Source organism: Podarcis erhardii (assembly GCF_964252035.2).
Source record: "Podarcis erhardii genome assembly, chromosome: 4".
NCBI lineage: Eukaryota > Metazoa > Chordata > Lepidosauria > Squamata > Lacertidae > Podarcis > Podarcis erhardii.
This window is the reverse complement of record NC_138508.1, coordinates 17,180,806-17,203,839: the sequence shown is the minus strand read 5'-3', so window position 1 is coordinate 17,203,839 and position 23,034 is coordinate 17,180,806. Positions and strand designations below refer to the sequence as shown.

The window sequence follows — 23,034 nt, the reverse complement described above, 5'->3', positions numbered from 1 at the left end:
GTATGTGCAACATCACCTATGCTTATTGCAGGGCATAAAAGTACCCATGAACCTTTTATCTCTCAGGAGTAAGGGCATATTAAAAGAACATTTATTTACTGTGTTCAAAAGATGGGAAAGATGTTCTAAAATGATTGTGGTAGGAAAAGAATCGCTACTTGCTTCGAAGATTCAATTAGGTAATATTAGTTCTCATGGTTTTTTAAGGGGGGGGGTTTAAAGTAATCCACATTATTGCTATCCTCATTATTGCTATTAATTTGCACGCCACATTAAACCATAGGTTAGCAAACAAACTACGGTTTAGTTCAATGTCGCGGGAAAGGTTTTGCTTTGCTCCCCGCCACCTCGCTCCTGCCAATGACTGAACCCATGGTTTGTCCAACCCAAAGAAACCATGAGCAGTAGGCCAAGAACAAACCTTGTTTACTGATTATGGTCTGTGTGATAGAATACAGTGGTACCTCGGGTTAAGAACTTAATTCGTTCTGGAGGTCCGTTCTTAACCTGAAACTGTTCTTAACCTGAGGCACCACTTTAGCTAATCGAGCCTCCTGCTGCCACCACGTGATTTCTGTTCTCATCCTGAAGCAAAGTTCTTAACCTGAGGTACTATTTCTGTGTTAGAAGAGTCTGTAACCTGAAGCGTCTGTAACCTGAAGCGTCTGTAACCCAAGGTACCACTGTACAATCACAAACCCAGGACTGGACATTCCAACAAACCAGGCTGTGGCAGTACAGCAGCCGCAGCAGAAACAAGGAAAGAGCAGGGTGAAAACTTTTCAGCAGCCTCCGCCAGCACTGAACCCTAGTTTGTTCTGACTACAGTAAGCCTGCAACTTGCGAGGGGGTTGCATTCCAGGTATTGTGTCTAAAGCCAAAATTGTGGATAGTCAAAACGCGTTGGGTTCAATGTCAGGTGGGATTGCCAAAGTCGCCCCCCCCCCCAGAACCCCACCTGCTTTTCGACCGATTTTTATTTATTTATATTTATTTCCCATGCACATAAAGCTGAATGCACACAATTTAAATGCACCTAAAATGCAGGCTTACTGTACAGTTTGATTCAGTTAAAATATACTGTTTCATTTAGTTAAAATATAGTGCAGACTAGGACACCACGGACTTGCATTTATTTAGTTTGAAAATGTTTAAACCCTTCTATTTGATGAATATTTGATGAATCATTGTATTTTAATATTTTGCTGGAAGCTGCCCAGAGTTGCTGGGAAATAAATACATACATACATACATACATACATACATACATAAATAATTCTATTGATTTAATATAAAGACTGAATTATTTTTTAATTTTATTTTTGCTATAATATTTCCAAGACAATGCTTTCACCGCTGCATAGATTAGAGAGTTTTAACTGTACTGCATCTGACACTTTGGGTCAATTCTGTATATCCTAAGCAGCTGAAACTGTTCCATCGCTGGTGGCTGCAGAACAGAGCAGCTGAAGTTTCTGGAAGGAGGTTCAAGGGCATCCCCACACAGAGAATAACGCCACAATAATCCGACCTACAGTTTCCAAAGGTTTTGCGATGGGAGAGAAAAAGGGAACTGCTGGCAAAGGGACAGAACCTGGAGAAAAGCAATCCTGTACTGTAACCGGCTGTTTGGCAGTACCAATTGATTGTCAAACATTATAACCAGACCCAGTACTTCTCCAAGATGAAAACCTTATGCCTCAAAGGGAGTTCATCCACATCGTATGGGAATACCATGGGATTGGCTATTGCATTCTGCCTGGTGCTCCCGTCTGTCGCAAGACTTCTTTCCTTTTTTTAAAAAAAAAGTGTGTGATGGTTTGAATTAAAATTCACTGCTTCCCTCGGAGCACAAAAAATTGCAATAAATCAATGCAATAAATTACTGCTATGCTTTGCTGTGAAATTAACACCCATATATGGGAAATAAAGAGGCAAATTTATGGCCGCAATCAATCTGTTTTAATGTATATAACTCCATCATCTGTTTTATTTACCTTCCCACCATTCCCTGCCTCTTCCTCAGGGGTCAGCAAACTTTTTCAGTAGAGGGCCGGTCCACTGTCCCTCAGACCTTGTGGGGGGCCGGACTATATTTTGAAAGGGGGGGGGATGAATGAATTCCTATGCACACTGGGAAGAATTGGGCGGGGGATTCTAGAGTAAAGTTATGAAGCTCTTGCTCAAAACCATGGTTTGTCTTTTTTATGTCTGGAAGAACCAACTATAGCTAGCAAAACCATAGTTTGATATCATGGACCTATGCCCTAAATCAAATGGAGGGGAACCAACATTGAGGCATGATAATGTGAAGCAGTACGCATGTTTAAATTATGTGTAGTTAGAAAGAAGGAACAGATTTTTATACCCCATCAATTTCATACATATGTATTATGCAAAGTAGTGGCGCTGTGGTCTAAACCACAGAGCCTAGGATTTGCCGATCAGAAGGTCGGCGGTTCGAATCCCCGCGACAACGTGAGCTCCCGTTGCTTGGTCCCTGCTCTTGCCAACCTACTCCAGCGGGAAGGTAAACGGTGTATCCGCGCATTGCTCTGTTTCGCCAGAAGCGGCTTAGTCATGCTGGCCACATGACCCAGAAGCTGTACGCCGACTCCCTTGGCCAGTAAAGCGAGATGAGCGCCACAACCCCAGAGTCATCCACGACTGGACCTAACGGTCAGGGTTCCCTTTACCTATTATGCAAAGCTGCTTGCAATACTTAAAGCATATAGAATAGGCATGTTAAAATATAACAAGCAAACATAATGAGAGCGTGCATAGCTGATGAAAAAGCATGCACAGAGAAATGACCAAAGTTAGTACTGTAAACAATATGCAACCTTTCTTAAACTTGGCAAAACAGCAACAACAATGGGTCTGATCATTCTTTTGACTTGTAAATACTCTATATGCAAAATGCATGCAGACATTTTAATGGCTTCAGTATAATGGCATGTGTTTGTTTTGTCAATGTGACGGGACAGTTGGTTGCATAAATTATGCATAGACCATGGTTAATGCTTAAGCCTGCAGCATGAGGAATAACAAAGGAGGAGTCAAGTAATGAATCATATTGGGAAGTACAGTTCATCTAGAATTCTAGGCTACATTCTAAATAGGTTACATACATACATACATACATACATACATACATACATACATAATCTTGCTCTTATTTTTTTATCAAGGGTGATAAGTTGGCAGCCTAAACCAATCTTCTTTGACTCCTGCAGATGTCAATCAAGACATAACATCCAAAACCACTGGACATGTTGAAGGGACCTGGAGTCCAATACATAATGATTTCTTTGGCCTACAATGTCAGTTGGGAAGGGGTATGGCATGAGGGAAATGTTTTCAAAAGTTGTAGAATTATCCCACACTATAATGCTACATATCTGATATATGGAAGCAAATGTGTGAATTGTTGAAGCAGCAAATGACTTATATTACAGAGCATCATCACCATCACCATCATCATTTATTTATTTATCATTTACTTCTTATTTATTGAATATACACACATCCATGGATGTTCACTGATGAAGGAACTGGAGAACACAATTTATCTGGGGTTTTTTTGCTGCCTTAAGTTTGTATCAGTACCATAGCCTGCTGTTTAGCAGCAATTGTACAATTTTGTTGTTTTAATTTGCTTTTAACAGATCTGTGGCCTTACAATAAAATTTGTCGTTGCTGTGGGAGAAATTGGTGGCTCTTCAAGAATACAGAAGCAACTGGTGACTGCAGTGTTAAGACATACCTGACAGATACCTAACCTGTCTTCTTAAAAAGGATAAGAGATTTCACAATCACTCTAGGCAACACGGTTATACCCATGTTGGTTTTGTGTGTGTTTTACATGCTCAAAAAGTCACGCTGCTGTTTAGCTTTTGTCCCTTCCATTCCAAAGCAACACCTCTTGCAGAGTAAGCTTGTTCAAAGCATAATCTTTCTCTCCCATGTGGCCCTGAATGTTCGATGAACGTCGCTAATATCTACTGGTTTATGAAGACTTCATTTCAGAAAACTCAGGTTTTATGGATATGAACTCATTGTAGGTGCATGTGCTGTGCCTCACGGTTTGAAATTTGCATCTGTAGTACTATGAAAGGCTTTCCAGACTAATGAAGAAGCAAAATAAATTACAGGGCTACATGGAAAACCTAAAATGTGTTTCCAGAACCTATTACATTTGAAGAATCCAAGGGAGGGTTTTAAAAGCATCTCTTGATTTCAGACTCAAGAGTTAACCAATAACACGAGGAAGTCTTTGTATAGATCACCATCAAAATACAAAATTCAAGGTTGTATAGCAGGCATACCGGTGCAGTTAGAGGAGGCATCGATAGTCGAATAACGTTAGAGGCGAGGGGGAATTTCCCCAAAAGCTTAAGAAAATGCTTAAACTGTAGTTTAAAACCCTTGGTTAAGAAAGGAACCTGGCTAGCCTTTGCTGTTCTTAAGAGCACTAACAAAAGAAGGGCTTTGTTGTTGTTTAGTTGTTTAGTCATGTCCGACTCTTCGTGACCACATGGACTAGAGCACGCCAGGCACTCCTGTCTTCCACTGCCTCCCGCAGTTTGGTCAAACTCAATTTCGTAGCTTCGAGAACACTGTCCAACCATCTCGTCCTCTGTCGTCCCCTTCTCCTTGTGCCCTCCATCTTTCCCAACATCAGCGTCTTTTCCAGGGAGTCTTCTCTTCTCATGAGGTGGCCAAAGTACTGGAGCCTCAGCTTCACAATCTGTCCTTCCAGTGAGCACTCAGGGCTGATTTCCTTCAGAATGGATAGGTTTGATCTTCTTGCAGTCCATGGGACTGTCAAGAGTCTCCTCCAGCACCATAATTCAAAAGCATCAATTCTTTGGCGATCAGCCTTCTTTATGATCCACCTCTCACTTCCATACATCACTACTGGGAAAACCATAGCTTTAACTATACAGAGCTTTGTCAGCAAGGTGATGTCTCTGCTTTTAAAGATGCTGTCTACGTTTGTCATTCCTTTTCTCCCAAGAAGCAGGCATCTTTTAATTTTACCATCTGCAGTGATCATGGAGCCCAAGAAAGCCTCCATTTCCTCCCCTTCTATTTGCCAGGAGGTGATGGGACTCCTTCATGGATCACTGCCTTGTTGTGACGAAGGGGCTTGAATAACTCAGAAAAGCTATGAGCTATGCCATGCAGGGCCACCCAAGATGGACAGGTCATAGTGGAGAGTTTTGACTGAATGTGATCCACCTAGAGCAGGAACCGGCAAGCCACTGCAGTTACCCTGCCACAAAAACTCCATGGACAAAGACAACAGGTATATAAAGAAGGGCTACATCTGGTTGAATCCAAAAGATAGGGCTCCCCCAAATTTCAAGAGGGTGGAATTCCTCAGTCTGGTTGAAATCCTTTAACTACAGGCCTTAAATAGACCAACATCTGTCTCAACAGGAAATGTTCACTGGCTGATACTATCACATTGTCAAAATAGGTATGTATCATTTCAAAGGATACCTGAACACCTGAACTCCAGGGTGACATAAACATTAAACCAAGGCTCTCCAAGGTCACAAAATGTGAGAATTATCTGCATTTTTGTTTAATGCATACATCAATTTGTTTACAAACCTATATGATTTCCTGCTTAATTTTTCACTCTTACATCATGACTAATTGCATGGGTTGATTTAACGCTAAGTGGCAGTTACGAAAAAGACAACCACCCATCAGCCATCAAACTGAGCACTGTGGGAGTCCTTAAGAGCTATTTCTTCATGGGATTATTCTGTGCCGCACAATTCCAATTAAACAGAGACCTTCTAATCAGCACTACACTTCCCTCAACACAGCCAAGAGACTTCTTAGGACAAAGACACCTCTAAGCTGCAACTCGGATGACAGAACTACCAGCTTTTCACTCTCTTTATGCATCAAGGACAGTTCATAATTGCTAGATTGGTTGACAGCTGATGAAGACTTCCCCAGTTAAGCCATGACAAATGTAGCTCAGGGTCTGGCTACAATTTCGGTATGTTCTCATTAAGGCACATATCTGAAAAGATCTGCAATAATCATACAAAATCTGTTGTTGACGCCAGTGATGCGGGTTGCAAATTTTTCTGCTTCACTAAGTTTAATAGTGTTGCAGGAACCCCGCCCCCCCCCCAAAAAATCATTCAGTTTGTACAAACACGACACACACACTCACACACAACATACACAACGTTTCTGTTATAAATTCATAGTAAATCAACCATACATCGGATTTACACCAGTCCACTTTTATTTTGCTCCATGAAGGACTATCAAAGGGGGACGGTTTGATACAGGACGGCCATAATCCCTTAAGCGTACCAACACGTACTCAGGAGCCCTACCCAGTTGGCATGACAACCTTGACGGTCCCAGACAGAAGACCATCAAGGTCACAAAGGACTTGCATATGGGAGTGGATTCAACACGGACTGGAACAAAGGACAATGATCAGATCTTCCCTCTGGGGCAGGAAACTGCCAACTCCCCTTTGTCCTCTGGAAATGATTCATGGGGAGGGGGAAAGGAGGAACCAGCCAGGTGACAAGATACTCAGGTTACCTCCATAACTCCTCCCTCAACCCCTCCTTTTTGTGATGTGTCAATGATGTAGTCATGCTGTAGTTGTGATGTAGTTCTAGGGGTGTAGCTTGGGGGATTAGTAACTAATAAAAGTTGGGGTCTTCTTTTGTTCTGGGCTTCCATTTTGTTCCACCTTGTGGCAGGTGGGAGTCCTGTCGCAACAGTTTTGCTCTGGTATTCCTGGCTGGTGTCCTTGTTTTTTGTCCAAGAGAGCACACAAATTTCTCCATTAACAATAGACACAATGAATGGATGCAAACCCCAAATAAATATGAGGCCACTAGCACCATGTTGGTTTCCGCCCTATGCATCTCCCTATTCGCAACAGCTTAACAAAAGGCTGGTCCAGAAAGAGATAAAACAGTACGTACACGTTAAATCTGCCAATCATCTGTACATATATCGTGTCAACAGCTTACAAGGTTGGAAGATATCTCCTTACCTGTTTTGGTATTGATGATGAAAAAGTTCTGGGGGTTCCCACTGGTAATCCTATAGGTCATCTTTTCATTTGTGCTGGAGTCAGGATCTTGTGCCTGTATCTGAATAACCGATACATCCTTAGGAGAGTTTTCCAAAACAGATGGGTAATATATGGGTTCAGAAGTCAACGGGGCGTTGTCGTTCACATCTTCAACCTCAATGTAGACCTCGATGGTGGTGTAAAGTGGAACAACACCACGATCTGTTGCATACACAGTTAACCAGTAGGACTGAGTCGTCTCTCGGTCCAGGATATCTGCAGTATAGATAACTCCTGCAAAAAAAGACGTGAGGGAGAAAAAAGAGATTCAGGAATCTTGTTGAAGATAAGAAAACATAACTGTTTCAAACACAAGGATGCCCCATTAAGGAAACATGAGAAAGCATTCTGAAGCCATTGTGTGTTCTTGATTTAAACAATATGGCTGTTACATTCAAGTCAGCATGTGGACCTATCACATCAGTTTTTGGTTATGCACATCCTTCTTTTCTTCCATTTTTCCTCTCACATTCCTCCCTTCTTCTCCCATTTCATCATTATCCTGGAGCACTCATTACTAGCTGCCTCTCCCCACATGCATATCATGAGCACATGCTGATATATGTCAAGTCTGAGGTTATCATTCATTCATGACATTCAACACACTGAAATTACACTAAAGCTCTGTTTTTGCATTCAGGTCATGCATTCCATGGACAGGCATGGAGGTAGCATAACAGGCTCTGCCTCTCACCTTACAAAGACTCACTGAAGGGTCGGACAGAGCCACTGTGCATGGAACTATATGCGAGGAAGGCTGCATCCATGGGAGCAAGCAACTGCCATCAAACATCTCCTTAATTCCAAAAAGCCTTTCATGGATTCAGCTGCCCATGCAAGTGTTCAATGGATGTGGATAAACAGAGGCTGCACATGGCCCCCAATGCCTTTCCATTGGACCCCTGAATGGGGCATCCTTTTTGCACAAAGGTGTTTCATTTTTTGGAGCTTTGCAAACTGCGAATTGGACTTCTTTGGACTGTTTCTCTACGGGCTCACTTGACTTTTCCCTAAAGTGGTTTTAGTAACCATTCCTTGCTTACGATGAAACTGAAGGTTTTATGATTGATTGACTTCTGCAAATGTTGCACCGAGAATTTAAATGGTTTGATTTCAGCAGCATGAATCAAACATTCCCAGTCCCACTTGAAGAGGCAAAACTGCCACAACAATTACCAAACAGTGTGGATAGCATAAAGCCAGAAAGTGCAACTATGTAATTCCACCACTTTTGGTCATCCTAATCCATCATTAATATTCAGGGATGAAATGTTTTGAAAGAGATAGTCCAGGACCAAATAATAAGAGATGCATTAGCAGGAAAGCTTCAGGGCAAAATGGAAGGGAAAGAAAGTTGGGTTCAGCTACCAATGGTAGTTAAAGAGTTTAAGTACATCAATTTGTCATTCACGGGAGAAAGATTTAGCTCCTGGGCAGTGCTAATAGAGAATTTTTGATTATGCCACCCTCTGAACACTTCTCTGAGACTGCCTAGTCTTATGGAAAGTTTCAAACAGCTAGTATGTGATTCTTCCCACAAGGAAGAATCTTTCTTCGTTTACAGCTGTTTCAAACCCAGGTGCCGTGAACCAATCCTGACCTCCAAAAGCAAAGTTTTAAAATGTCTAAAATGAATAAGCCAATGAAGAACAGAAAACCACCACCTGGCAACAGAGAGGAAATCAGAATTGACAGATTCATGCATCCTTAGGTACAGGGCATCTCTCCCCTGGAAAGCTTTCGGGTAACAATATTGTTTTCAATATAGTTTCCTCTGCTGAGTTAACGTCACTGTTAATCTCCTATATTAATTGGCTCCTATGAAGCATCTTGAAACAATTTCACAATACAATAAAAACCTACGTAAAACTGGTTGAAACAATTACATATATAAAAACGACTTCAAATCCAATACAAATACAAGACTGGGATTTTTTAAAATCCACTCAGAAGGCTTGCTGAAGTGTTGTTTCAAAGTGTATTTTTGTTGTGACTGTAAAGTGGGCTTCTTGGAAAAACAACAGAAAAATACTTTGTTGTATCAATAAAACAAATACAAGGCAAATGCTACGCTTCTGAGGAAGAAATGCCAAACATTTGTCCGTTATTTTACAGAAAAGCAAACTTTGCTGGCGTATTAAGGAACCCACTACCTAAAATCCCACATAAATGCACAACCTCCCCTCTTTTCATTTCCCCAGTGACGTGCCCCAAACTGGTCATCTGGAAGAAGCCTCCGTAATTAGCGGCAAAGCTCCACCTTGTCTTTGGTCTGTGTAAAACAGGAAGCGATACATATGCTAAAAAGAACAAGGTCCATTTATCTCTGATTTAAGCCCTATGCATATTTATGTGCAAATTCAAAATACCCTTAAGGCTCTTGGCGGTGTGCCAATGCAGCTTTCATTGATGGATAGGCTGAGAAGAACTTATCTGCTTCCCATAAGCTGCCTCTACTTTCTCTAAGCCGACTCTTTTGAGGCTCCACTTCGCATTGAGTTTAGGCAGGATTGGAGGTGTCACAGATATCTTTATTTTCTGATTCCGAAAGCCCAACACACACTCTCATATTCCCTGGCTGTGCCACGAATAACAGTACAGTGGTACCTCGGGTGAAGTACTTAATTCGTTCCGGAGGTCCGTACTTAACCTGAAACTGTTCTTAACCTGAAGCACCCCTTTAGCTGCCGCACCGCCGGAGCACGATTTCTGTTCTCATCCTGAAGCAAAGTTCTTAACCTGAAGCACTATTTCTGGGTTAGCGGAGTCTGTAACCTGAAGCGTATGTAACCTGAAGCATGTGTAACCCGAGGTACCACTGTATAAGAGGAGTCAGGAATCAGGGTGTAAAGTCAGTAATTACAACCAAAGAGCAAAGTCAGAACCAAAGGACAAAGAAGGAGGCAGGATAAAGTTGGACATCCAGAACCAGTGTCTACAAAAGGACACAGGAACATACCTAAGTTCAAGCTCAAGCAAGACTTGCTATGACTAAGTTTGTTTTCGACAATCACGTTCTTGTTTCAGAAGGCCTACCCAGTCATGGAAATTTAACACAAAAACTTATCATGTATAGTTAGTTTTTTAAAACCAACAACAACACCTGCTGGTTTTGTTTTGATAAAAAATTATGGCAACATGTTTTTAAGGGTTTTGTTTTTGCTGCTATTTTTCAATGAATACTTGAGTCTAATCAGGGCACTTTCCCTTGCTCTTAGTGTCCATGCAAACTGCTGTTAGGAAGCTGTGAGGCCCAGTTGGCTCATAAATTACTTCCTGCACACGACTGGGTGAGGTTAGAGGTCTGCTCTACAAGGAAGAGATGATGCTAAAGCACATGACGAATTTGGCCACGACTGCAGCTAAGGGTACGGAATATGTGAATATTCTCAGATATCTGGAGACTTGATTGCACAAGTTTTCGGGCAAATTAGGCAAGCACAGGAATAATTCAGGGGGGGGGGCATTCTACTGCCAGGGATTTGAATGAGAACAACACAGATTAAAAGCGCTTGTGTGTGTGATGTGCAGGAATGATTTCAACGTGTGTTGTACGGCTTAGAAGTCTGATTTTGAATGGGGATCTTAATGCACAAGAATGCCAAAAGGAGCACACAATGCACAACAATGATGCAGAAAATAGCCAGAAATATCCCAAACAAACAGTGCCAGTGTTCAGAAAGGCAGAAACACCCACAACAATAGACCGAAAGCTGTTTGCACATCCTTATCCAGGAAGGTGAGTTCCTTTATTAATATGCAAGTAGAACTTCAAGTGAACGCTAACAAATGCTTGCCTCAGCAATCCAAAAACCAAAGTTGTGCCATTAGCTGGTGCAAATCAAAACATATTTGCATCAAGGTTCTTTAGTTCGTCTAATTAATTCTGATTACTAAGGTCAGAGCAGGGAGTACCAGGCAAGTTTACCCCTTATGTTAATGCACACTCTGTCTCTGTAGGAAACTATGAACATGGAAGAGTTTAAGTGATATAGAAAGTTGCCAGTGAGTGGCTTAGTCGGGGGGGGGGGGATCTGTGCCCCTCCAGTTGTAGCTGGACTCCAATTCCCATTAGCCCTAGTCAACATGACTAATACTCAAGGATGCTAGGAGTTGCAGACATGAAACATCTGGAGGACTGCAGGCCCCCTACTCCTGAATTAAGCAATGTAATTGTATATCTCCATTGGCTGCATGGTGGATAAAAATCAATGATTATTTTTTTAAAAATCAGATTTTTTAAAAAATTTAAATCAGATTTTTTAAATACAATGCTTTTGGAGGAAAAATCTTTCTATAGTTTTCTATTTACCGTAAGTTACATTATAGTCCAAGGGCTATTCATCAGGAAATAAGGATTTGTTTTCATGTTTGCTAAAACTCAGTCTAAGTTGTTGTTTTTTTAAATCGTTTAACTACATCAGTTAACAAACGTGGATACATATGCTGTAATGTTATTGTTTTAGTTAAATAAATTGTTTAAATTGTTATTAAGGAAATGATTATTTTTCTCCTTCCAATGAAGTACAGTAGAAAAGTTGTCCAAATATAAGCAGTTAACTTAATAAACCTCACAATAATTTCATAATTGCCTGTCTATGTGTTTCTAATAGTATAACCAAATCAGTAATTTTATATAACTGTAAAAACTATTCTGAAGCTTTATTATTTCAATAGTGAAACATTCATCTGGTTGTAAATATTAAGATTATAGCAGCAAGAATGAGTCTTTCTGTAAAAAAAAATGGTTTAAATCAAGTCTTACTGACTAGTGATTTAAATCATGATTTAAATCAAATCCACCCTGATTTGTTGCTCAGGATAGTTTACTCCTAGATACCCTACATAGTCAAACCACATCAATATTTATGGAGAAGGGTTTTTCTTTATTTTTATTTTTTTGTGTACGCGCCCTCACCCACTAGTGACAGGGAAACTCTCCGAAAGCCACTTCCAAGCTGGAGAGGAGGTGGGGTTGTGGGCCCATGCCCTCCCCCCACAAGCGGGGGCTGGCTTCCAGCCCCCGCGGGAATAAGGGAATCCTCGGGCGCGTCAGCTCCCTGCCTAGCCAATCGGCTGTGCAGGGAGGCGTGGCCCAGGCTATTTATGCTCGGCGTGCCTGAGGACTGCCCTCTCTTCGCCTTTCCAGCTGATCAGGTTTCCCACCCTGCCCACCTTTTAGTTGCTCCTCTGATCTTGCTATGGACCTCGGTTGGTTGCCGTCAAGAGGCCTGGTAGGAATTTTTTCTACTTGGCAAATTGGCACCAGCCATTTGGTATTTCGCCTACCTCGTAGCAAACGTCACAACTTTCCCGGTATCGGCGGTTAGGCATTGGCAGGGGTATTGTTATGCAAATGAAGGGGGGAAAGGAAGCGCCATCACCTTCTCCCAAAGCAAAGGGTAGTCCGGTAAAGGATTCCGGGGGGCGTGGCCCTGTCCGAAGCCTATGGAGGTGTGGGCCTAAGGCACGCCCCCGAGCGGTGACACCCGGGGGATCCTAGTTGACGTACTTCAGTAGGACTCCCCCCACTGGTGGTTAACCCTTACCGGTCTTCATGCAATTGGGCTGAAGCCGGTTAGTCGATAGGAACCAGTGCCTAAGCCAATACCTCTCAATTCCTGTAATCAATAAAGTTGTAGCCTTTTACGCCCATTAACCTTAAATAAAGTGTCCTGTGTCTTTATTTCACAAGGGGGGAGGGGGACTTGCCACGCAACTAAAATTTGCTGAGAGTATCAGCTGAACAGAAACCTGATGGATTCCAAGCTCGTCCTCCAGGATCTTTGCCCATCTTCCCACAAGCCTGCAAATCCAAAACTGACAAGAATCCAGGGGTTGTAATATCTGATCCAGGTGTGAAGCATAAGCAATACCAGACTCCACAACTTGTATTTCCAAGCTAGGAAATATGAGTCTTGGTGGCATGTCTGTGTTGAAGCACTGCTGTTGGGCAGGGTGAGTTTAAGGAACATCGGGGGGGGGGACGGGACACCCAGGGGTGACACATTCAGTGGGTCACTTTAACCGGGGAGGAATGGAGGAACTGTGGTCCTTCATATGACGATGGTAATGTACCATCAACCCTGAGCAGTGGCTATGCTCACAGAGGCTGATGTGAGTTGGAGACCCAACAACATCTGGGAGGCCAAAGGTCCACCAGTCCTGCTTTAACCAGAGTTATACCCACCCACATTAGGCGAGAGAGACCAATTCTCCAGGCCTTGCTGGCTGCTGCCACACACTTATTGCTTTATCAGATCTGTTTGTCACAGGCTCCGTACACACCTGCATTCATTAATTAAAACAAAGGAAGATAAAAGAGAAGCCAAGTTGCTGACTGTGTGAGTTGCTGCAACCTACATTGCTGAAGTTATTACAATCTTCAAAGCATGGATTTGGTCACAAGCTTTAATACAGTTTAAGTGCAAGATTATATGGGTGTGCAACCAAAACCAGTAGCTTTGGGGTGAATTCTTGCCAACGCGTCCACAGCATCCAGTTCAACCTGTCTGGCTTCTTGACATCATGAAGTGGCGGCGTGTATTCCATCACTTCGTTCTGTGACACTGGCTGCCATTGCAGCAAAATGCACAATACAGTGGCTTCAGGACATGAGACAAGTTGTGTTAAGATGACTTGGAGGTGTGTAACCACGGGCACACCATTATTTTTTACGGCTGCCCTGTGTTTCTCGGGACCATTTTCTTTTCCCCACGAAACTGAAGGGGAAAATACAATAGCCTAGCTGGATTTATTTGTTTGTTTATATTTATTTATGTCAGAGATATATGCAATGCCCCTCAACAAAACCCCAGGCAGGCAATGAAGCACTGTGTACAGAGTTAATTGCACATCTGATAGTGTTTGAAGTGGTACCCTTAAAAAAAAAAAAAAATCAACAAGGAATTGTTTTAAGTCTTCGAAACACAAGGTTTCCAGGAATGAGATATAAAAGAGATGAGATATAAAAGAGATGAGAAAGGTTTGTGTGCGATCAGTTTCAGTATGAGTAAACAGACACTGCGGTTTATCTTATGTTATTTTCAAAATGCTATTTTGTCAGCCAGGTTGCACTTTTTTAAAAGATGGCAAAAAGCTATCCAACGGTTCAAGAGAAGATAAGGTTCTTTTAATCGAGTTTCCCTTGTTCTTATCTTTTTAAGATTTCCTTGATCGTTCTCCAATTTCCATTTCCAGTCCTTCTATTAAACGACTGTAACCCTGTGACCTCCATTTACCGGACCACATTTATCTTCGGCTCCTAATTGAGATGTAATATGTCCTCCTGCCAGGCACAGAGTACCCAAGACAACTTGCTTGTAAAAACAGACTGTTGTAGGGACCTCATTCCAGCTTGAGAAGTCCAGGACAATAATCTTGGACAGTTTTTATTTTATTTTATTCTGCTTCCCACCACCTTGCCCCTCTCTTTACAAATGAATTTGTCTTTCCGAGATCAGGCCATGGCAAGTGAGAAGACAACACCAGAGGAGAAGGCAAAGAAGACACACAAATAAATACTATTAATTCCGATCTGAATGGGACTGATCACATTGGGGACCACAGTGGAAACAGCCCAAGACAGGCCGCCTTTGTTTAGACTTTAGAGCAAGGAGTTTGAGTTACCCACTTCTTTTCCTCCCTTCATACATGGTGAGCCTTTCCCTCCTTTCCTGGTTTGAAGCAAAACATTGCCCGAAACAGCAAACAATAGTTTGTGCTTTTCTTAGAAACCAGGATTCCAGTTTCCCTACAAACCACTTTTGTTGTTTTGTGTGAACTGGGGAGGGGGGGCGATTATGGACACTGCTCCTTCAAAAGCACAAATATTGCCTTGCTTACTTCAAGGAATTTAGTAAGAAACACACAATTATTTTGATTAAAGTACACCAGTGTGGTGGTGTGGTTAAGAGCGGTAGTCTCGTAATCCGGTGAACCAGGTTCGCGTCTCCGCTCCTCCACATGCAGCTGCTGGGTGACCTTGGGCCAGTCACACTTCTCTGAAGTCTCTCAGCCCCACTCACCTCACAGAGTGTTTGTTGTGGGGGAGGAAGGGAAAAGGAGACTGTTAGCCACTTTGAGACTCCTTAGGGTAGTGATAAAGCGGGATATCAAATCCAAACTCTTCTTATTTACACAATTTGGCAGGCCCTGAGTGAAGCAGCTTTGTGGCTAGGCGCACCAGTACAAAATGCAGAATGGTAAGACATCTAGCTAGACAGTTCCTACTGCAGAGAGAGAGAGCCAAGAGAGAAATTGCCTCACATGGAGAGAAAGAGGATGCTCACTAAGCAGGAAAGTGAAATGGAGGCATAAATGGCTTGGGCACTTTTGGGAGGAAGGGAAGGATATAGATAGACTTCCTAGTGGTGCAGCAATAAAACTGCTAGCACATTTGCAAAGATAAGCAGGGTCCGGTACGGTTTCAAATTGGATGGGGGACCGCATGCTCACTGTTATGGGGTTGGACTAGATGGCTCTCGGGTATCCTTCCAACTCTAAAATTCTATGACTCTGTGAATGGATGACTGATTGACTGAATACTCAGGGTTGGGGGATCTAGGACGCAAAGACTGGTTTTGGGAGTAGCATGTTAAAAGCCAGAAGAAATAGGACAATGAGAAAAGTAGATGCAAAATAAAGGGAGGGTGGAAGAAAATAATTACCTGTTCCAAGGAAGGAAGGGCAAATAAAAGCAGCTACCTGAGTTTCAGCATGACCTGCAGATCAAGTGTGTCTCCAGGACCACGGGGGGGGGGGTGCTTAAGCCCAAATTCTTTGCGCTTTACAGGTCATTGACAGTGAGAATGTGAGCTGTCAAGAAACAAAGGCTCTGCTAGTTATGCTGTGGCCAGAGACAGGTGACCCTTTCGCAGGTTGGCCTTGAGCTAAGTCCACTCGCCACCTCAGGCCCCTAGGAAAGGTATACAAGCAGCAATAAGAAGGGAAGAGGAAGATACGGACACAGCTAAGCTGACTAAGAGACATCTATGGGGTCAGAGCACACTCTTTAAAAGGGAAATAAGAGTGGTGTGGAACAGTTTGGCGAGTTCAGCACTGAAGGTCTGAACAGGAGGGACTGCAAGGTAGTCGTAGGAAAAAGGCTTTCTGATAGGCACTAACTGTAAAACAGGAGGGTGATCTTCTTAAGGACGGAAGTGGCGTGAAATGACAAAGGGCACAGGTAAAGAGCTGCCCATGAGCACCGCAATGCAATTTCATCACCAGAGCGGCAGGTAGGTCACAATGGTCAACTGGAACGCAAAGACAAGTGAACGCGGCGAAGACCTTTACTATGATTATGACTATTGCTCGTCCTTTGTTCTAAGGTCGCAGGGTGGGTTATATTTAAAATGCACCAGTGATATTAAAGCACAAGTTTATGCCGTTTTAACAGCAACTTGTAACAGCTTAAAATAACAAAAATAAGGTGGGTCCCCAAAATACGCATCTCCAGTGTCAGTGAGCAGATGCGCCTTCAGCATTTGCTTAGAGCTGCACCAATGAAGGTATCAGACGCAGCTCTGTGGGAAAGCAGTTCCACAACTTTAGGGTGCTTCCAAAGAAAATGCCCTCTTCTGGGCTGCCGACCCCTGAGCTTCCAAGGTGGTAGAACAATGAAGACTCCACAGGAAAACTCCAAAACAATAGCCTCCCATGACTACTTTCTGGAAAGAGCCCTGGAGGTAGGAGGGGAGTCACTGATACAGTTCCCCCAACCGTCCAGAAGGGTAGTGTGGTCAACAGCATCAAAAGCCACTGAGAGATTCTTATGTACTGAGTTGAACAGGATCCAAAAGGCAGCAGTCTGATTGGTCCTGGAAATATAGGATTCAGAATGCAGCAGTCTGATTGGTCCTAGAACAATAGGGTCCAGAATGCAGCAGTCTAATTGGTCCACAGGAGCCACCCAATCCAGCTCCAGGTGGAAGTGAATCCGCAACCAGATTGGCCTACAGGTGAATCCCGGAACTAGCCAATCACGTGGGGCCCATTGTGTAAATAATGTATATAAAGCAGACATTCTGGGGGAACTTCAATTCCTCCTCACCACTATAAGCTGAATAAAGAGCATGAAATCTACTCTCGACTCCAAGTATATTTCAGAGATCTAGGTGAACCAGCAGGCTGAAATAATATAAACTGGTCCAGTATAGATCCAATTTAGATTAAAACTGATTGACAGTAGAAGATACTTGCTGGAGGAAGCCCCGCTGTTACCATCCTGGAGTTAATTAATAACTGAATAAGGCTGTCTAATTGTATTAGATATGTGAAAGGTTCCAGGCACTAATAGGGTTTGTATTTGTGTTGTAGTTCTTACAAATAAAAATAAATATAATAAATATAATAAATATATGCACAACAATGACTGGGACTTCCCCAGATGGGAGGCACTTAGCTCAAACTACAGCTTTCCCTGTTCTCTATCTGCTTTCTCCATGCACAATTTTATAAACTTTTATCATGTTGCTTCTAACTCTCCTTTTCTCGAAACTAGAAAGTACCACACGCTACAACCTTCCTTCAAACGAGCGTCGCTCCATCCCTCTTGATCATGTTGTGTTATTAATTGCTTTAGGCAATCCTAATAAACTGTATTTACTGAAGTGAACGGTATTTAAATGATCCTCTGTGTTTTAATACTGCAATTAACCTTCCTTGTCCTACTTAATTCCAAGAAACGATACAGTTGATGGCAAACTGCAAACCTCTTCCATAGTAATTCTTTCTTCTTCTACTACTACTACCACTAGTAGTAGTACAATCACCGCTGCACGTTTCACTTGATAGTGATAGCAACATTACAGGAGACTCCCTGTGAAAGATTACCTGTGTGAACAGAAACACGACTAAAGGCTACTTTTTGGACTTCACTCAAGGTGTTTGAGATGATACGTGGACAAGCTGCAGGCTGGGGCTGATGTAAGTTGGAGTCCAAAACATCTGGAGAGCACCAGATTTGGGGTAGACCATCCACAGCTAACTCTGCTCATCTCCACTTGCCATCAGCAGAGAAATAAAGATCAATGGCAGCAGCCCAGAGAAAAGAAGTTAAACCACAAGTGTCAAATGGGCACATGCCAATGAGTTCTTTAATTCACTCACTCTTCTCTGTCTGTGTGTGTCTCTGATATACTTTTAGTGAGAATTTATCATTGTAAACACACTTTTGCATGCACTTTTGAGAAATATAAACATTTTGCATGCAATTTTCTCTAATATAGTGCATATTAGTTTGTTATATTCACGAATATTTGTATTTATATGCACATTTATATGCAAGTTAATACATGCATTTTGTACATGCAGAACAACACTGCAAAATTCAGGGGGGAAAGTGAATTTGAAGGATGGTTGTGTTTCGGTTCATGTGTTCTTCCAGAAAGTGTGAGTTAGGCAGGTTTGTCTCTAAAAGTGAACAGAATTGAATTTATCTGCCATCGCAGGGTTTCTCAGGGTTCAAGTGAGCAACCTAGTTGATCATGTGAGCTTTAAGTCTGCTACATCTGCTGGTTTATCCATTCATTTATGCTACGGATCGGACATAAACATGGTGCAGTGTGTTAAAAGTAACACAGAAAAATAATGCTGCAAATGCATGAATGATAAACCACTACAATCTGAACTGGACGAATGGTTGCTCATAAATCAAGCAGGGCTCATGAAATGCTTATAAATCTAGGTTAGGTTGAGCAATTAGTCACCTCTTAGCTAAATCTGGTCCCTTGAGAGGTGATCCCTGTTCCCTCAAGCTGCCAGTTCTGTGATCCTTGCTCCTCCAGCTCCAATACCTTCCACTGTCCAAAGTTCTTCGCTCTGGAGAGACTCTGTTCTTTCTCCACTATATATGCAATGGGTCAACCCCAACACTACCTTGAATATTGCTACCTTGAATATTCCTCTGTCCACTGCCTTCCCTCTCCTCTGCTTCCTCATCAAAGCAGGGACCTGTCTTCTTTCCACTCTGATGGTGTGTTATTATCATTTCATCTTCAAGAACAACAGAGTGTTCTCAAGACTTACCTCCAGGTAAGTGTGGGTAAGTTTTAGTTCCCAATCTTCATAATGGAATTAAAATATGCACTCACCAAGCTTAGCAATTTTCAGTTGCAGACTTGCTCTCTAGGCTTCGTCAGCCACTTCCTTCTCATCTGTGTTGGACTGGAAAGGGTTTAAGCTGGGGGAAACTGCAGAATGCGAAGCGTGGATCAGAGCTGAGGGCTGCACATCTGAACAATGCTAAGTATTTGGTGGCACCCATTATCACAGTTGGACATGGGTGGCGCTCTAAACCACAGAGCCTAGGACTTGCCGATCAGGAGGTTGGCGGTTCGAATCCCCGCTACGGGGTGAGCTCCCGTTGCTTGGTCCCTGCTCCTGTGCACCTAGCAGTTCGAAAGCACGTCAAAGTGCAAGTAGATAAATAGGTACCGCTCCAGCGGGAAGGTAAACGGCGTTTCCGTGCGCTGCTCTGGTTCGCCAGAAGCGGCTTAGTCATGCTGGCCACATGACCCAGAAGCTGTACGCCGGCTCCCTCGGCCAATAAAGCGAGATGAGCGCCGCAACCCTAGAGTCGGCCACCACTGGACCTAATGGTCAGGGGTCCCTTTACCTTTTATTATCACAGTGCCATTGGTCCATCAGACTGGCAGTGGTTCACCAGGGGTTCAGAAAGGGCACATTCTCAGCCTGACCCTTGAGATGCTGCCAGGACCTCCTGCATGGAAAGGATGTGCTCTGGTGCTCAGCCACAGCCCCTCTCTTGCTGTTGGAAGCCATGGCCCTCCGAAGAACATTTGCATTCCCGGCATGAGGGCTCTTTTAACATGCGCGCTACCCAGCAAGCATCTGGTGCCAGGCAATTGAAGTGCCAGTTCCATTAGGTGACACTAAGTGTCGTGAATCAACGGAAACATCTGCTAATTCTTACAACAGGCAGCCAAAACAAGCCAAGGGGGACAAAACAAACACATGCAAAGGCGCACACATACCCTTACCCACAGATTACAAACTTTTGGCACGGGGAGCGCTCCGCAACGTAAGATCAGTGCAAAGATCTCACACATCATTAACCAGCAAGCTTAACTGAGTCACTGTGCAAACATCCCCCAACTATTGTGCTGGGACCCAGCGCACAAAAATAGCCAAAATGCTGCGACGGAAAACTAATGCAAGAGCTGCAGCATTTATGTTACAATGTGGTGGAATTGGCCAACGGGTAAATTTCTCTCTCTCTGTCTCTGTCTCTCCCCCCCCCCAACCCCCTCTCTCCAGTTTGAATCCAGCAGGCAAATAAATGGAGCATTATTAACAGAAACGATAGAAAATCTCGGGGAAAACCCAGACAGTGTAACGCTGCTATGCGAAAACAAAGCAAAGAGCCTTGTGGCACCTTAAGGTCTTTATTATGGTGTAACTTTAATGGGTTATTAGAATCCACTTATCAGGCACACAGAGTGTAGTCCTCAGTGTGCACATGAGAGTAATGGCAGCCATACGCAGCTGCATACCCTCCAACATTTCTCTGATGAAAATAGGAATGTCCTATTCCATTATTGGACGCGGGTGGCGCTGTGGGTAAAAGCCTCAGCGCCTAGGGCTTGCCGATCGAAAGGTCGGTGGTTCGAATCCCCGCGGCGGGGTGCGCTCCCGTTGCTCGGTCCCAGTGCCTGCCAACCTAGCAGTTCGAAAGCACCTCCAGGTGCAAGTAGATAAATAGGGACCGCTTACTGGCGGGAAGGTAAACGGGGTTTCTGTGTGCTGCACTGGCTCGCCAGATGCAGCTTTGTCACGCTGGCCACATGACCCGGAAGTGTCTCCGGACAGCGCTGGCCCCCAGCCTCTTGAGTGAGATGGGCGCACAACCCTAGAGTCTGGCAAGACTGGCCCGTACGGGCAGGGGTACCTTTACCTTTTTTATTCCATTATTATTATTATTATTATTATTATTATTATTATTATTACACCTCACCCATCTGGCTGGGTTGCCCCAGCCACTCTGGGCAGCTTCCAACATATATATAAACATAATAAAACATCAGACATTAACAAACTTTCCTGTGCAGGGCTGCCTTCTGACGTCTTCTAAAAGCTGTATAGTTATTTATCTCCTTGGCTCAGGGGTTGTGTAATTCCACAGCCTCCAACATTTATCCAATGAAAATAGGAGCATCCTAAGGAAAAGTCAGACATACCGGGGTCACATCGGAAACCAGGACTATTTCTGTAAATCTGGGACCGTCCCTGGAAAATAGGAGCACTTGGAGGGTCTATAAATAATTTTTGTGTGTGTGTTAAATGTTAATAGGTTAAGATAATCAGGCATTTTCATTACTTCCTGCTGTGCTGCGATATTCTAAAAACCCTTTTTGCAAGCAGAGCACAAACTCTGCAACTTGCCGTTTTCCATCTAGCACTTCCTTTGGGCACCAACACACTCATGGAAGGTTATTAGATTTGCAAACGTTGAAGAAACTCTGTAAGTTGCATAATCAAAATGTAAGGCTTATTTTTTGTTTGCATTGGCCCCCCTCTCTTTTTTTCTTTCAAAAACTGAAACTCAAAGCGACTCAACAAAAATCAACATTAAAACTGAGGGTGAAACAACCCAAAATATCCTCAATATTCCTTTATATATAAAACTAGATGATATTCGGGGTCGCTTCCAACTCCACAATTCTATGAATTCTATGAAACTCAAAGGGTGGACTTAAGTAACTCACCTGCCTCAAAGGGTTGCTTAAAACAAAACAGGGAGGAAGCTTGGCCAATGAAAGTGCAAGCTGACGACTGATCAAGTGGCAATCAGAAGGATGATCAAGTGAATTCACAGAAATAAGACCAGAGTACAAGATATGCAGAAAGCTGGTGTACAATTGTGTCAACCTGTGGGGGAAAAGCCACACCACATAAATAAAAGGGAGGACAACGTATTGAACCAGTTCATACCTGGTGGCAGTGAAGCTGGTCTCTAAGGGTCCCCAAAGCAGAAGTGGGCAAGTGGTCATTACTCTTTCCTTCCCTACTCTGGCATTTTGTCATTTAATTAAAATGATAACAGATTGGTTCTGAAGTTTTCAAAGCTTCACGGCTATTAAGACTCAAGTTGTGTAAGTACTTTCCAGTTCTCTCCAGTAGGTTAATCTTCAAAAAAGGATCCAAGAGTGTCTCATATTTATATTTTAAATGCGGGCAAATTATTCCTGAGACAGTAAAGGCTGTATTAATGATTCAGAAAACTGTGTAACAGGTAGAGATGTTGGTAAATTCCACTGGAAATAGGAGCAGAAATTCCCACAGTTCACATGTTCTTTAGATGTCAGGTATGGAAATCATGTAAGTGAATACAGCCATGTTTGGTGTACCTTTTTAGTAAGCAAACATTATGTAAATATTTATATTTATCACATTATTTTTGGCGTTTCCCTTGCATTGAGATAATTATGTATGTTTCAGCAATGGGAGATAGTAAGATGAACCATGTCAGTTTTAGTGGAAGCATAACTGCAGTAGAATGGAAACAGCACTGATTGCGGCAAACCCACTGCAGGATCGAAACTGCTACTTCTTCACATTCTCAATAACAGGGACACATGCTGACTTGAGATGCTTGCTGCTCTGTAGTTATCTAGGCATATCTCAAAATGGAAAGGATGCCTACTCTTTGTTTTCTGCCCTTGCCCACTTTCAGCATTGGTTTACATGCTCACCTAAGCTGCTTCTCAAAAGATCTGGTGCAGCAGTTTGGTTGCTCTCACACTGCCACAAAGAAACAAATTCACAGACAATTGCTTTTGTTTTGTTTTTGCAATCCTCCCAATTCACAAATAGCCACACCACATGTTACGTTGAAAGCAAATGCTCATTAATGCTTCAGCAACATAGAAAAGGTAAAG

At 42.9% G+C, this 23,034-nt stretch overlaps 1 protein-coding gene across 1 annotated transcript in view; it reads right to left on the bottom strand.

The window, feature by feature from the left end:
• The window catches only part of FAT3 (FAT atypical cadherin 3), a 450,350-nt gene that overhangs the window by 222,817 nt on the left and 204,499 nt on the right, over positions 1-23,034 (bottom strand). Inside the window, 1 exon segment of the mRNA XM_081860894.1 lies at positions 7,052-7,366. Coding sequence (XP_081717020.1) covers positions 7,052-7,366 — 315 coding nt within the window.